Raw genomic sequence first — 13,363 nt, forward strand, 5'->3', positions numbered from 1 at the left:
TTCTGTTAATCTTTTCTTTATAGTTTTTTTAATATATATATTTTCACTAGACTGTATAGTTTTTAGATTTTCATGTATTCTTCTGCAACTTGCTTTTTTTTTTTTTTTTGGTCTTTTTTTATTGTTGGCTGTGTTGGGGTCTTCGTTGCTGCACACGGGCTTTCTCTAGTTGCGGCGAGTGGGGTCTACTCTTCCTTGCGGTGCTCAGGCGGCTTCTCTTGTTGTGGAGCATGGGCTCCAGGCACGCGGGCTTCAGTAGTTGCGGCATGCGGGCTCACCAGATGTGGCTCATGGGCTTAGTTGCTCCGCGGCATGTGGGATCTTCCCGGACCAGGGCTTGAATCCGTGTCCCCTGCATTGGCAGGTGGATTCTTAACCACTGTGCCACCAGGGAAGCCCTGCAACTTGCTTTTTTGATTGAACGTTTTCTTTTTAGATTTATTCATGACAATTCATGTTGCTGTAGTTCACTTCTTTTGCTGTCATTTAGTAAGCATTTCACTGTATGAATATTCTCAATTTATCCATTCTGTTGTTAAAGAATATTTGAGATTTGTCTAGTTTTGGACTCTTGGAAGCAAATACTATTATGAATATGTGTATATGTGTAAGAGTTTAAGGTAAATACCTAGGAGTGGAATTGCTGGTCATGTATACGTTTTCCAAAGTGATTCTGTCATCACTCTCACCAGCAGTGGATGAGAGTTTTCATTACCATCACCTTACAGTGCTCTGTATGGACAGGTTTCTAATTCTTGCAAGTCAGATAAACAGTATCTTACGATTTTATTGGCCATTTTACTGATTTGTAATAAAGTTGAACATATTTCCTATGTTTATCTATTTGTGTTACTTCTGCAGAGTGCTTAGATAGGTCTCTGTACAATTTTTTCTTGGTTTTGTGGGGTTTGTATTAAATCAGAGCAGTTCTTCGTACATTCTTTTTTTTTTTTGCAGTACGTGGGCCTCTCACTGTTGTGGCCTCTCCCGTTGCAGAGCACAGGCTCTGGACGCGCAGGCCCAGTGGCCATGGCTCACGGGCCCAGCCGCTCCGCAGCATGTGGGATCCTCCCGGACCGGGGCACAAACCCGTGTCCCCTGCATTGGCAGGCGGACTCTCAACCACTGCGCCACCAGGAAAGCCCCTTCATACATTCTTGATACTAAGTTTTTTTTTTGTTTTTTTTTTTTTTGGTTGTATGTGTTACAAAATATCTTTTCTCAGTTTGTGGCTTGTTTTTCCACCATTTTTAGGTATCCTTCGAAGAAATTTTAATGATTGTTCAATGTATCAGTTTTTTTCTTTATGGTTTTTTTTTTAATATCATGTTTAAGAAACCCTTCCATGCTGACTATACATCCTGATTGACTATACGTTCTGGTTTCTTTTTTTCTTTTTCTTTTTTCCCAAAGTTTTTTTTTTTTAATATAAACTTATTTTATTTATTTATCTTTGGCTGCCTTGGGTCTTTGTTGCTGCGCACAGGCTTTCTCTAGTTGTGGCGAGCGGGGGCTACTCTTCATTGCGGTGCACGGGCTTCTCAATGTGGTGGCTTCTCTTGTTGCAGAGCATGGGCTCTAGGCGCACAGGCTTCAGTAGTTGTGGTGCACGGGCTTAGTTGCTCCGCGGCATGTGGAATCTTCCTGGACCAGGGCTCGAACCCATGTTCCCTGTATCAGCAGGCGGATTCTTAACCACTGCGCCACCAGGGAAGTCCCTCTTTCCAAAGGTTTTAAAGTTTACTCTTCTTTTTGAAGTCTGTGATTCATCTGAAATTAGATTTTTATGTATGGTATAATGTAATTATTATATGTTTAGCATGATTATTAAATAGTCCTTATGCTCTTATTCCATTTGAAATCAAGCTTGCAAGCAGAAGCCTCAGGCAACAGATGAAACCATCAGTGACTCTAAAGCTGCACCTTAATCAGAACGGAGATCACAACACCCAAGTTCTGCAGACAGACCCAGCCACCCTGCTTCATTTGGTTCAGCAATTGGAACAAGCCTTGGAAGAAATGAAAACAAACCACTGTAGGAGAGTTGTGCGCAATATCAAGTAGTCCCAACTTGTTTCCTTCCCTTAGAATCACTTGTGAATTGATGATATGCAGCAGTTACTTTTCAAAATAAATTTTTTAATTGATAGTGATAAATACATAGAGATTTCATAACATTTCTTTTCCTGTGTGAAGATACTGAGGTCATGATCAAAGGCTAAGTAAATTTCCTTTCCTGGTGCTAAATGTGGTCAGCTTCTTGACAATTAAGATGTATTTTGGGGCTTCCCTGGTGGCGCAGTGGTTGGGAGTCCGCCTGCTGACGCAGGGGACATGGGTTCATGCCCCGGTCCGGGAAGATCCCACATGCCGCGGAGCGGCTGGGCCCGTGAGCCATGGCCGCTGAGCCAGCGAGTCCGGAGCCTGTGCTCCGCGGCGGGAGGGGCCACGGCCACGACAGTGAGAGGCCCGCGTACCGCAAAAAAAAAAAAGATGTATTTTATATTTTAAATGTGTAAATAGGATTGAATCAACTGGAAGTGAATCTATACTGTTCAAATCCTCTGTATATATAAATGACTGTACTTTTTTTGATACTTTTCTGACTACTTAACTTTATTATTTTCCTCCTTATTGGCCTAAATTTGACAGAAAAGTTCACAATGTAATGCTATTACTATTCAGAATATTCCTAGACAGTTTAATGTTTGTGACCTTTAAAAGCACCCCATGATGTTAACAGCCACAGAATAGGTGGAAGTGAATATAAATTTTTTTAATGCTATATTTAGGCAGTTCTTGCATTTTTCTTTGCCTGTGAATATAGTAAGTATTTACCATGTTGCTTAAGTTTAAGTTGCCATGGATAATAAGCTTAAATAGTACTCAAATTTGTGTGAATATATTGCATTTTATTAAGGACTGCTTTTTTTCCCTATTATCCAAAGCATCTAAGAGATACACCGTCATTTACATTTATAAACAATGGATGCAGACATAATGTAATCAATTCTTAATTATCTGGATGTAAATTATAGTCACTTTTTATAATTCTGTTCGAATAAAGTATATAGAGGGCAAAGAGAGGCCATGTTTACTACATTCCAAGCAAATATCCCTTCTTCCTTACAAACTTGATTTTTGTTTTGTTTTGCTTTTTAGTGGGTAACTGTAAGCTGTGAGCCTGAAAAATTCAGATGCTGATGTGTCAGGTCAGCCTCATAGAGTACAGGGACACAGGGAAACTTAAGGAGACACAAGGAGGCTTAAGGAGTAACAGACTTAAGGAGAAAGTCGTATGGAAGGGTAGAAACTGGGGTTCAGTCTTAAATATCTAGCCAAGACCTTATTCTGAGAATCTCATCCCATGCAGCAACTCAGGAAGGTCTTTAGAAACGTCAGACTCTAAACTGTACTCTAAGCTCTATCAATACTTTGCCTTCTAAGAGTTAGAGATTTTCAGGTCAAAGTGACATCATGTTTCTTCTTTCTGTTAAAGTAGAGCCCAGCCGGAAACAGAGGCCAGTGGAAGAAAAGCACAATTGATATTGCCACCCATCATCCCCCTGCAGGCATCTGGGTCACCCCATACATATATGTTCTGCAGTTGCAAAATAACTATAATATCAGATATTAGCAAACTATAATCAGATAATTTTTAATTATAGTGATAACTTGATTAATCAAGCTTTCATATTAACAACCTCACAAACAAAAGGAAACTTTATATATTACATGAAATAGTAGCATATGTCATCAGGTTTAAAAGCAACATGCCTGCCCAGCTTATATGATGAAAATAGCCTCTGTGAGGCTTCTTATTTGTCCACATTTGGTGGGAGATAAGCAGGGCTGACTCCAGCCAAGACTGAAATAATATCCCTGTGTCTCCTTAGGGCAACCTTTCTTCTTCCTCCGTATCCACTGTTCCTACCCCAAGCAAAACAACAAAGCACATGTTAGTCTTTTTTTATTTGTATCAAACTCCCCCGGTCTCCTCTGGCTGTACTTTGTTATTCTTTCTGATGTTCTGCCTTTTTTGCCTTTTTGGGCCAGAGTGAGTTGGGAGCAATCTCCTAACTTCCTTTTGAATGTGGGACCCACGTTTTTTTTACAGACCATCTAATGAGCCTCTTCCTTTTCTTGTTTGGACACTCCACACCCTTATGCATTCCTCTGCCTTGTTTGTTTTATGGCACATTTGATTTTTTTTGTAACTTGTACATGAACGTATTTTCTGCAGATGCAGTCACTATTCTACTCTCATATATGACCAGGTTTCTTGACTCTGGGATGTTCCTTTCCATCTGTAACTGTCTAAATGTTTGTTAAAACATTTTGGGTTATGAGTATGCTAATTTTTTAGGATTTGCTGATGCATGTTTAGACAAGTGTAATAGCTTTTATGTCTCAAAGCCAGAATAGTAACATCTCATCTCTCAGAACAGAGCGGTGAGTAGGAAATAATCAATATGTATAATCACAAAGTTCTACAGATACTTCACCCATTGGAAGTCTCCTTTGTGTTTCACAAAATTCCATGAGCTTGTTTTGTTATTGATATTTCCAGGCTTAGGTAAATATAAAGCAGCAAACTAGAAAAGTGGTGGGGATACCATAAGAAGAAAATATACTTCTTTGAAAACTGAAAAGTGAGAACCGGATACCAAGGAAAGTTTGAAAAATCATTAAGTGTGTGTAAGGGATGCACGTGTGGGAGCCCTTAACATTTATAGCAGCGTGTGGCCCTTTAGTATATAACCCTATGAGAAGGTTAAGAGGTCAGTCTTTGGAACTGGACAAAAGGGTTTGAATTTTAGGCTCTGTGGCTTCTTTGGGGTCCTTGATAAATTCCCAAAGCCTTGTTTTCTTCATCTTTAAAATAGGAGTAATAACACCTATCTCACTGGCTTGTAGAGACCAAGTGAGACCACATATATAGAATGTTTAGCATAGTATTGGGCTTTAGAAAATACTTGTGTAGACTGAGGATCTCACTATTTTGTAGCCTTGAATTCTGTCTCATATACTCTATTTAAGAAACAGAAAATGTTACCTGATTTCTATACTGAGTTTGAATAACAAAAAAATTTTTTTGAAGTCTAAAGGAAGAAGAAAAAAGATCAGGGAATTTAAGTACATTTTTAGTAGTACCTTTATGGAAAATTTTAATTCTTAGAATGATATACATATAACTCTCCAGAAAACTCAGCTATTCAAAACTGCCTAGTCCCCATAGGGCTCAGGTAGACACGCTGAGGGTTTTACCTATAGGCTTGGTCTAGAGTCTCTTTTTTCCGTCTTTTTTTCTCCACACCAGTGAAAGAAGCATGGGAATCTCAAGATACTAGCTAAGCCAGGTCTCTTTTTCTAGGTAATATTATATCTAAGTGGAGTTGTTTTTAATCTCCAGGAGAAAACACATAATACTTCTTTGTAGTTTCTCATAGCCTTCATGGTCAGGAAGATCTGTCAGCTGCTGTATAAAATCTTCCTGCTATAATGTATGCACTCTTCTCTGTACTTTTTTTTTTATATATATATTTAAGTCTCTCTTTAGCTTATCCTTCCACAGTTTCCATAGTAATAGGTTACTGTCATCCCTTTTCCTTTCTTTCATTAATGGTAGAAAATATTTTGGTAAAAATGGTATCATACTACATTGCCTCTAGTTTAAATATATTCATTTTAAAACCACCATGACCGTTATGTTCAAACCTAAATACTTTCCTTAAAACAAGGAAGCCCAGCTTCACCATTAACGTGGTTACTTCCGTGAGCTTTACAAACTTCGAGAGCAATGTTTTAATTATAAAAGCAGAAGAAACCCATTATTTCTCAGCTTTGCAAAATAGTATGTACTACTTCGAGATGAGAAAACGATGTACTTTATGGCAATAAAGTATATATATTTAGTGATTCAATCACTGAATACCAATGGCTCTTTGTTTTATGTTTGTATAGCTCCAGTCCTCTCTGCTCAGGAACTAAAATGACTTAATTATGTTTGGTAGCCACGAGTCCGTAAGATCCTACTTACCATAATGGGGAAATATAGGAAAAGTAATTTTATTTCCTTAATGGACCTAAAGTAAAAAGGAGCATCGGGAATACAAATATCTGCATTAATGTATTCTGAAACTTGGCTTCTATCAGGTTGTTGCCATTTTAAACCCAATTAACTTTCTATAAGATAAATGTTTTAATAATTATAGTGTAAATTATGTTATCATTAGAAATATTGCTAATTATGTGGCTATCAGAGTGGGAGGCCATGCACTTTTATTATACTTGCACCTAAATTGAAATGTTTTAGTTGCAAAGACTACAATTTTCATTTCCCTATCCTGCAGTTACCATATCTTCTGCAGAACAGTCTGCCCAACCATCAGCTAAAAAGAGGCAACGCCAAGAAAAGGATTTTTGCCCTTTCTCACAAACCACGTGAGAGCTTCTACCTCTTTTCTTCTTAATTTTTCTTACTCTTTACTCTTTTACTTTGAGGTATAATCCACCCATTTATGTATGACATTGTGCTGATAGGAAAACAAAGCAAATTTTAAAACCTTTTCTAGCTCTTTTTTTTTTTTTTTACAAAGGTACGGACTCCACTGCATTAAATATTTATTAAATACTCAGAATAACCCATGTTGTGTGTCGAACAAAGGGTGAAGTCCTAAAGTTTAGAATCCTCTCAGGCCATTCCATCCTTGAAAATAGTTTAATTCATAAACTCATCAGGCTGCAGAAAGGAGTATCCTAAGGGGGCTATTCTGAAGAAGGGAAGGGAAGCTGTCTGTTGGAACCACTTTTCTTTGAAACTCCACCTTCTTCTGGAGAGCAAAACTTTTAATATGATTCAATGGCTAGAGCTGTAGAAATGTACAGAGGAAAGGACAGATCGCTACAGAATACTGTGGAGTACTTGGACATGGTTTAGATGACAGAAATTATCTTTACCCCTTTTCCACTGAAGAGGGGTTCCCTGAGGTAACCAGAGGTGTGATGGGAAAAGCAAATTGAGTTTTTTTAATACCTGCATGCCAATGTTGTGATTGTCATAAATCCAATGAGAAGTGGATGCCTGTGGTTTTGAAGGAATGTGCTTAGTTCACAGAACGAAAAGGCTTCTCAGTTAACTCAAAGGCTAAAAACACAGATTAAAATTCAGAGAATGAAGAAAAGAAAATCCAGGGAAGTCTTTGAGTTTCATTGGAACAAGTATAGATGGTTAGGATGTGGTTTCCTGGCATGGTCTGCAAACCATAAGCTTTTATTCCAAATAAAAAGTTCTTACAAAGCTCAAGTGAGTGTAAGTGCTGCAACATAATAAAATTACTTGATTTGCAGCTAGGCTGTTGTAACAATGCATAGACTAAACTAAAAAAGCTTGTAGACGATGTTTTGAGTACCTAAAAAAAATAAATTAGTGAGTCACCATATACTTCCCCAAAAAGGTGAAGATGATTTGTCTCACAATATAAGCAATGTAATTAAAAGGTTTTTTTTAATGTTTAGACCCTTAAGGGTGTAATTATGGGGTATTCTTTCCTATGCTTTTTTGTTCCACTCTTTGCTTAGACATGAAAACCAAATTCCGTGCCTTTCTTAGGCCCTTAGAACAATTTCTTTTCATACCAAATCTCTCCAGCCTCCTCCCTCCCATTTAAAAAAAATTTTTTTGAGAAATAATTCACATAACATAAAATTCACCCTTGCAAAATGCAATTCAGTGGGTTTTAGAATATTCACAAAGTTGTGCAACTGTCACCAGTATCTGATGACAGAACGTTTTCATCACTTCAGAAAGAAACCCATATCCATTAGCAGTCCCTCTCCCTTTCCTCCTCCCTCCAGCCCCTGGCAACCACTCATCTCCTTTCTGTGCATTTGCCTCTTCTGAACACTTCATATAAGTCGAATTATACAATATATGGCTTTTTGTGTCTGGCTTCTTTCACTTAGCATAGTGTTTTCAAGGTTCATGTTGTATGTAGCATGTATCAGTACTTGATGCATTTTTTATGACTGAATAATATTTCATTGTATGGATACGCCCTTGCTTTTTCCGGTATTTGATTGAGTCCTATTCCTGGTCTCCCTATGGAATTAATCTGTTGCATTTTATTTTATAATGTTTGTAAAAGAACCTCTGACAGATTCAATAATGTATTTTCTACAATGATGGCTTTTTAAAATTACCTTCCCAGGTACAAGTTAGAAAAGTTTGAGAGCAATTTCTTCCTAGCCAGTTATTAGTAGAGTTATTCTCCAGTGAACTGAGCATTTTATTTCTAGCCTAATTCAAAAGTTATACCAGGGGGCTTCCCTGGTGGCACAGTGGTTATGAATCTGCCTGCCAGTGCTAGGGACACGGGTTTGAACCCTGGTCCGGGAAGATCCCACATGCTGCGGAGGAACTCAGCCCATGTGCCACAACTACTGAGCCTGCGCTCTAGAGACTGCAAGCCACAACTATTGAGCCCATGTGCCACAACTACTGAACCCACGTGCCTGGAACCTGAGCTCCGCAACAAGAGAAGCCAACGCAATGAGAAGCCCATGCACCGCAACCAAGAGTAGCCCCCGCTTACCTCAGCTAGAGAAATAGAGAAAGCCTGTACACAGCAACGAAGACCCAATGCGGCCATAAATAAATAAATAAATATTTTTTTAAAAGACAGTGGATTTAAAAAAAAAAAGTTATACCAGGTAGGGAGCTAGTTGGCCAAACTTGAAGGGACTCAGCCGAGTCAGCTCCAAAGAAAATGAGATTCATATTATATCCTTCTTAATTGTAATTTAGAAGATTTCCTACTAAAATGAGGGATGTTCTGTGGGCATTTTACAGATTTAGAGAAGATAGGAAAGCAACTAAGGAGGATTTATGTCTTTCCATATTCATTTTGTATTTTTTTCACATTAGAAAGGTAAAACTATTAAAAATTTATAAAAATTGTCTATAATGGAATAGAGAAAAAGGCATTTACTTTCACTTAAGTTCACTCAGAATATTTTTTTACTAATTTTGAAATAGAGCACTGGGGGCCTCTAGGACAGCATTTTCTGAGTGATGCAGCTGCTGCAGCCACTGCCTTCTGGGCTTGTAAGCTAGTGGAGGAAAGGAAAAGGTATGTAAACACCATCGATTCAATCAGAGTGTGATTAGGCATAGGAGAAGATACAACAATTGAGGAACTGTGCATACATAAATGAGGGAGGCGGTAATTCTTACTAGGGGCATCAAGGAAGGCACTTTTCTCCCCTTGATCGTTTTTTGCTGTCTTGGCAATTGTGCCCCAATTTACATTTGGAGAACAATTTCTTTCCAATTGAATACAGTTCGATGGGACGGTCAGACAAGAGACCATGTGCCCTCCGCTCTTCATGCTGAGCCCGTAAGTCTCTCTCCTGGGACTTTGCAACCTGAGGACTCAGAATGGTTGGCGCAAGTTCATTTTAGTGGCAGCCCCGCCAGTTGCTCGATGACTTGTTACATGGCCTGACAAAGATGCTCCTGTTCTTTTTTTTTTTTCTTCTTTTGCGGTACGCGGGCCTCTCACTGTTGTGGCCTCTCCCGTTGCGGAGCACAGGCTCCGGACGCGCAGGCTCAGCAGCCATGGCTCACGGACCCAGCCGCTCCACGGCATGTGGGATCTTCCCGGACCGGGGCACGAACTTGTGTCTCCTGCATCGGCAGGCGGACTCTCAACCACTGCGCCACCAGGAAGCCCGATGCTCCTGTTCTTGTTCTTTAAGGACCTGGCGTCAGAGCTGCCCCTTGATTCTGCAGGGTGCCTGCCTAATACAATTCCAATAAATTGATTCTCTGCTTCAGTTGGCATCTTAATAATTCTAAATGCTACAGAGGATACAAATTAGATTCATTTTGTAAAATTGCATACTTTATTTCATAAAATGGATCTTTGTAAAATAGCTCTTCAAATTGTCATGCATCTAAAACGTAGGCATTATTTTGGGATATAGATTGACGGCAATATAGGATCTCACAGTCTAATTAGAGAGACAAGATTCAAAACATAAAACCATTTTCCTTCTAACACTGTAGTTTTCCTTTTATCTGCTTTCCCTATCTCCTCTGTCGTGTCTATAAACTATTTCCTTAGAACTTGCAATAATCTTGTGGTTTCACTGTAATCGTTTTAGTTATTAGTATATTACAGTTTGCTTGTAGAAAATAAGATGAAAACAGGGACTTCCCTGGTGGTCCAGTTGTTAAGACTCTGTGCTCCCAAAGCAGGGGGCTCAGGTTCAATCCCTGGTTGGGGAACTAAGATCCCATGTGCCACATGGTGACACAGTCAAAAAAAACCCAAAAAAGATAATAACAAAACAGTAATTGTTAAATGAAGCAGTACCTGGTATATCGTAGTTAAACAAATTAATGAACAAATGAATGAGTAAATAAGAGTGATGAGTGAATGGTATATATTATATTCTCTGTGGAACTTGAGGGTAGGGAAAAAGCATTTCAGCCTGGAGTGGTCAGAAGAAGACTGACTCTGAGTTGTTGAGAGAAGGACAGGATTTGAGCAGATAGACAAGCAAGGTGGGCATTCTGAGCAGGAGATGAGGATGAACAAAGGCACAAAAGCAGAAAATCAGAAGCTGCACTTTTATAAGCTGGAGCTATGGAGTGGACCGTGGCTGCTGCTTTCGTGGGCCCGTGTGCAAGATGACCCCCTGTCACTGCAACCTTAGATCTACTTCTCCCCTTAGGACCTCATTTTCCTTTTGCCTTTTCGAGTGGGGTTGCTGTTCTCTGGGGCCTTGGGTATCTTCAGGAATGGGACAGGGCAGGGGTTTGCCAGTGTCATTTGCCGAATGTGTCTTTCAAACTTTCTCCTTTCACCCTTGTTTCATAGCCCTACTTCTGGGAATTCCCTGGTGGTCCAGCGGTTAGGACTCGACGCTCTCACTGCCCAGGGCCTGGGTTCAATCCCTGGTTAGGGAACTAAAATCCCACAGGCTGCGTGGTGTGGAAAAAAGAAAAAAAAAGAAAAAGAAAAAGCCTTACTTCATTAGAATTTATGCTGTTCAGCCATGCCGTCTTTATCATTTATAGCTGCCTTTCATGATCCTTCCTCTTCTCTGTTCATCTCTCCATGCAACGAGTACTTATTGCGTACCTAGTGTATTCCAGAATCTGTTTAGATACTGAGAATACAGTGGGGACAAGAGAAAATCACTGCCCTCATTGAACTTTCAGTCTGGTGGGGCGATGGATAATTAAGAAAATACATGTGTACTATAATTTCAGGTGCTAAATGCTCTGAAGAAAACTAAAAAAAGATTAGAGGTTAAGAGTGAGGGGTCAGGGCTTCCCTGGTGGCGCAGTGGTTAAGAATCCACCTGTCAATGCAGGGGACACGGGTTCAAACCCTGGTCTGGGAAGATCTCACATGCCGCGGAGCAACTAAGCCCGTGCGCCACAACTACTGAGCCTGCGCTCTAGAGCCTGCGAGCCACAACTACTGAAGCCGGTACACCTAGAGCCCATGCTCCACAACAAGAGAAGCCACCACAATGAGAAACCCATGCACCGCAATGAAGAGTAGCCCCCGCTCGCCGCAACTAGAGAAAAAGCCCGCATGCAGTAACAAAGACCCAACGCAGCCAAAAATAAAATAAATATTTTTTTAATTCTATTTTAAAGATCTATTTTAAAAAAAAAGAGTGAGGGGTCAGAGGGATAAATTGGGAGATTAGGATTGACCTACACACACTACTATATATAAAATAGATAACTAATAAGAACCTACTGTATAGCACAGGGAACTCTACTCAATACTCTGTAATGGCCTATGTGAGAAAAAATTCTAAAAAAGGAGTGGGTATATGTATATGTATGGCTGATTCACTTTGCTGTACACCTGAAACTAACACAACATTGTAAATCAACTATACTCCAATAAAAGTTTTAAAAAAAAATGTCAAAGAGCATCTTAACCCTCTAAGGTGATATCAAAAGGATTACAATGTCCTGATCCATATTCCTCAGGCCAGAAAGTTGAAAAAAAGTAAAATTACTTTTCAATCAAAAAAAAGAAAAGAAAAGAAAAGAACGAGGGGCTGAGAGCTGCTATTTTAGGTAGACTGGTTAGAGAAAGTTCTGAAGAGGTGATGTTGGAGCAGAAACCCGAATGAAATGAGGGGTGAGGATCACTAGGTATCAGAAACTGGAATCACCAGAGTGTTTGTTTATTAGAAGGTGAAATGACTTGCCCTCTTCACTGACCTACGGGAACTGTGGTCTGGAAGGCGTCACACAAAGCTTTCTGGCATGAATCACATTTTGTGGAAGTGACGTAGGTTTGTCTGTGTTTAGTAACAGTAAAGAACCTCTACAGTTTTGAATAGGAAAAATGTATGCTATAGATTTACAGATTGGATTTAGGGATGTTTCGGTGAATCCTAGTAAAATAAGTCATCGTGATTTACAACAGCTATCGAGAACAAGTTCTTAGAAACCACTCATCTGTGATAGAAAATAATTTTACAGTATTAAATTGCTTGATTACGGTTTTAGAAGTGAACTACATTGGGAAAAAGAAATGTGGACTATTTGGAAGAAGAGTATTCAAGACAGAAGGAAAAGTATATGCAAATACCCTGAGGTGAGAATGAGCTTGACACATCTGAGAGTGTGCAAGGAGGGTGGTGTGGCTGGAGTTAAGTAAGGATAGGAGTGATCAGAGGAGTGGGCAGTGGCAAGATTATGCGGGGCCTTTAGCTTCCAAGTGTTCTGAAGTCCTCCCATCAAACTGGGGTATGTGGATGATCCATCCAACACCTTGGCTTCTTGTTTCCTTGATCTCATTTCCTAAGGCCTTCCATGTTTCTTTCAGCCACTTGCTTCCACTGCTACACCCTGGCCCTTGTCTCCACCGGAACAGTTCTATTTCTGAAATCACAATCTCAAACATCCCAAGCTCTGAAACTGATCCCGCTCATTGGTCAGTTGCCTCCAACACCCCAGTTCTTCAGCTTCAAAGAGACCTTCAGTTTTCTTACCCTAACCCTCTCCATTTAACAGCCTCTGCCTGTTGGTATTTCCCTCCCTCACCAGCTTGATTCACAACCCATCACTTCAAGCAACCTATCACTGCCAATATTCTAAATCCTTTCTTTTGCACCTTCCATTGCACCTATCTTGCCCGCCATATATGAATGCAGATGTCCATCTTTCTTCCTGCTAGTTCGTGGCCGCTGAGACCCACGGAAGAAATATGCTGAAGCACACGGGCCATCCCGGTTTTACATTAATGGTCATCAGTCTCAATGAAGCCCTTACCACCGACCGACTAGCCTACTGTTTCCCTAGTTAGCCATCTCCCATTTT

The 13,363-nt window shown here is 39.8% G+C and overlaps 1 protein-coding gene across 2 annotated transcripts in view; it reads left to right on the forward strand.

The window, feature by feature from the left end:
- WWTR1 (WW domain containing transcription regulator 1) overlaps positions 1-13,363 on the forward strand; it is a 203,636-nt gene that overhangs the window by 6,962 nt on the left and 183,311 nt on the right. Inside the window, exon 5 of one of the 2 annotated variants that reach the window (XM_030873256.2) lies at positions 1,867-5,924. The exons of the other annotated variant lie outside the window; for it this stretch is intronic. Within the exon in view, the coding sequence (XP_030729116.1) occupies positions 1,867-2,064 (198 nt within the window). The 3' untranslated portion in view covers positions 2,065-5,924. Of the gene's footprint in view, positions 1-1,866; positions 5,925-13,363 lie in introns of those variants that run through there. 2 annotated transcript variants of the gene reach the window in all.

Source organism: Globicephala melas, chromosome 4 (genome assembly GCF_963455315.2).
Source record: "Globicephala melas chromosome 4, mGloMel1.2, whole genome shotgun sequence".
NCBI lineage: Eukaryota > Metazoa > Chordata > Mammalia > Artiodactyla > Delphinidae > Globicephala > Globicephala melas.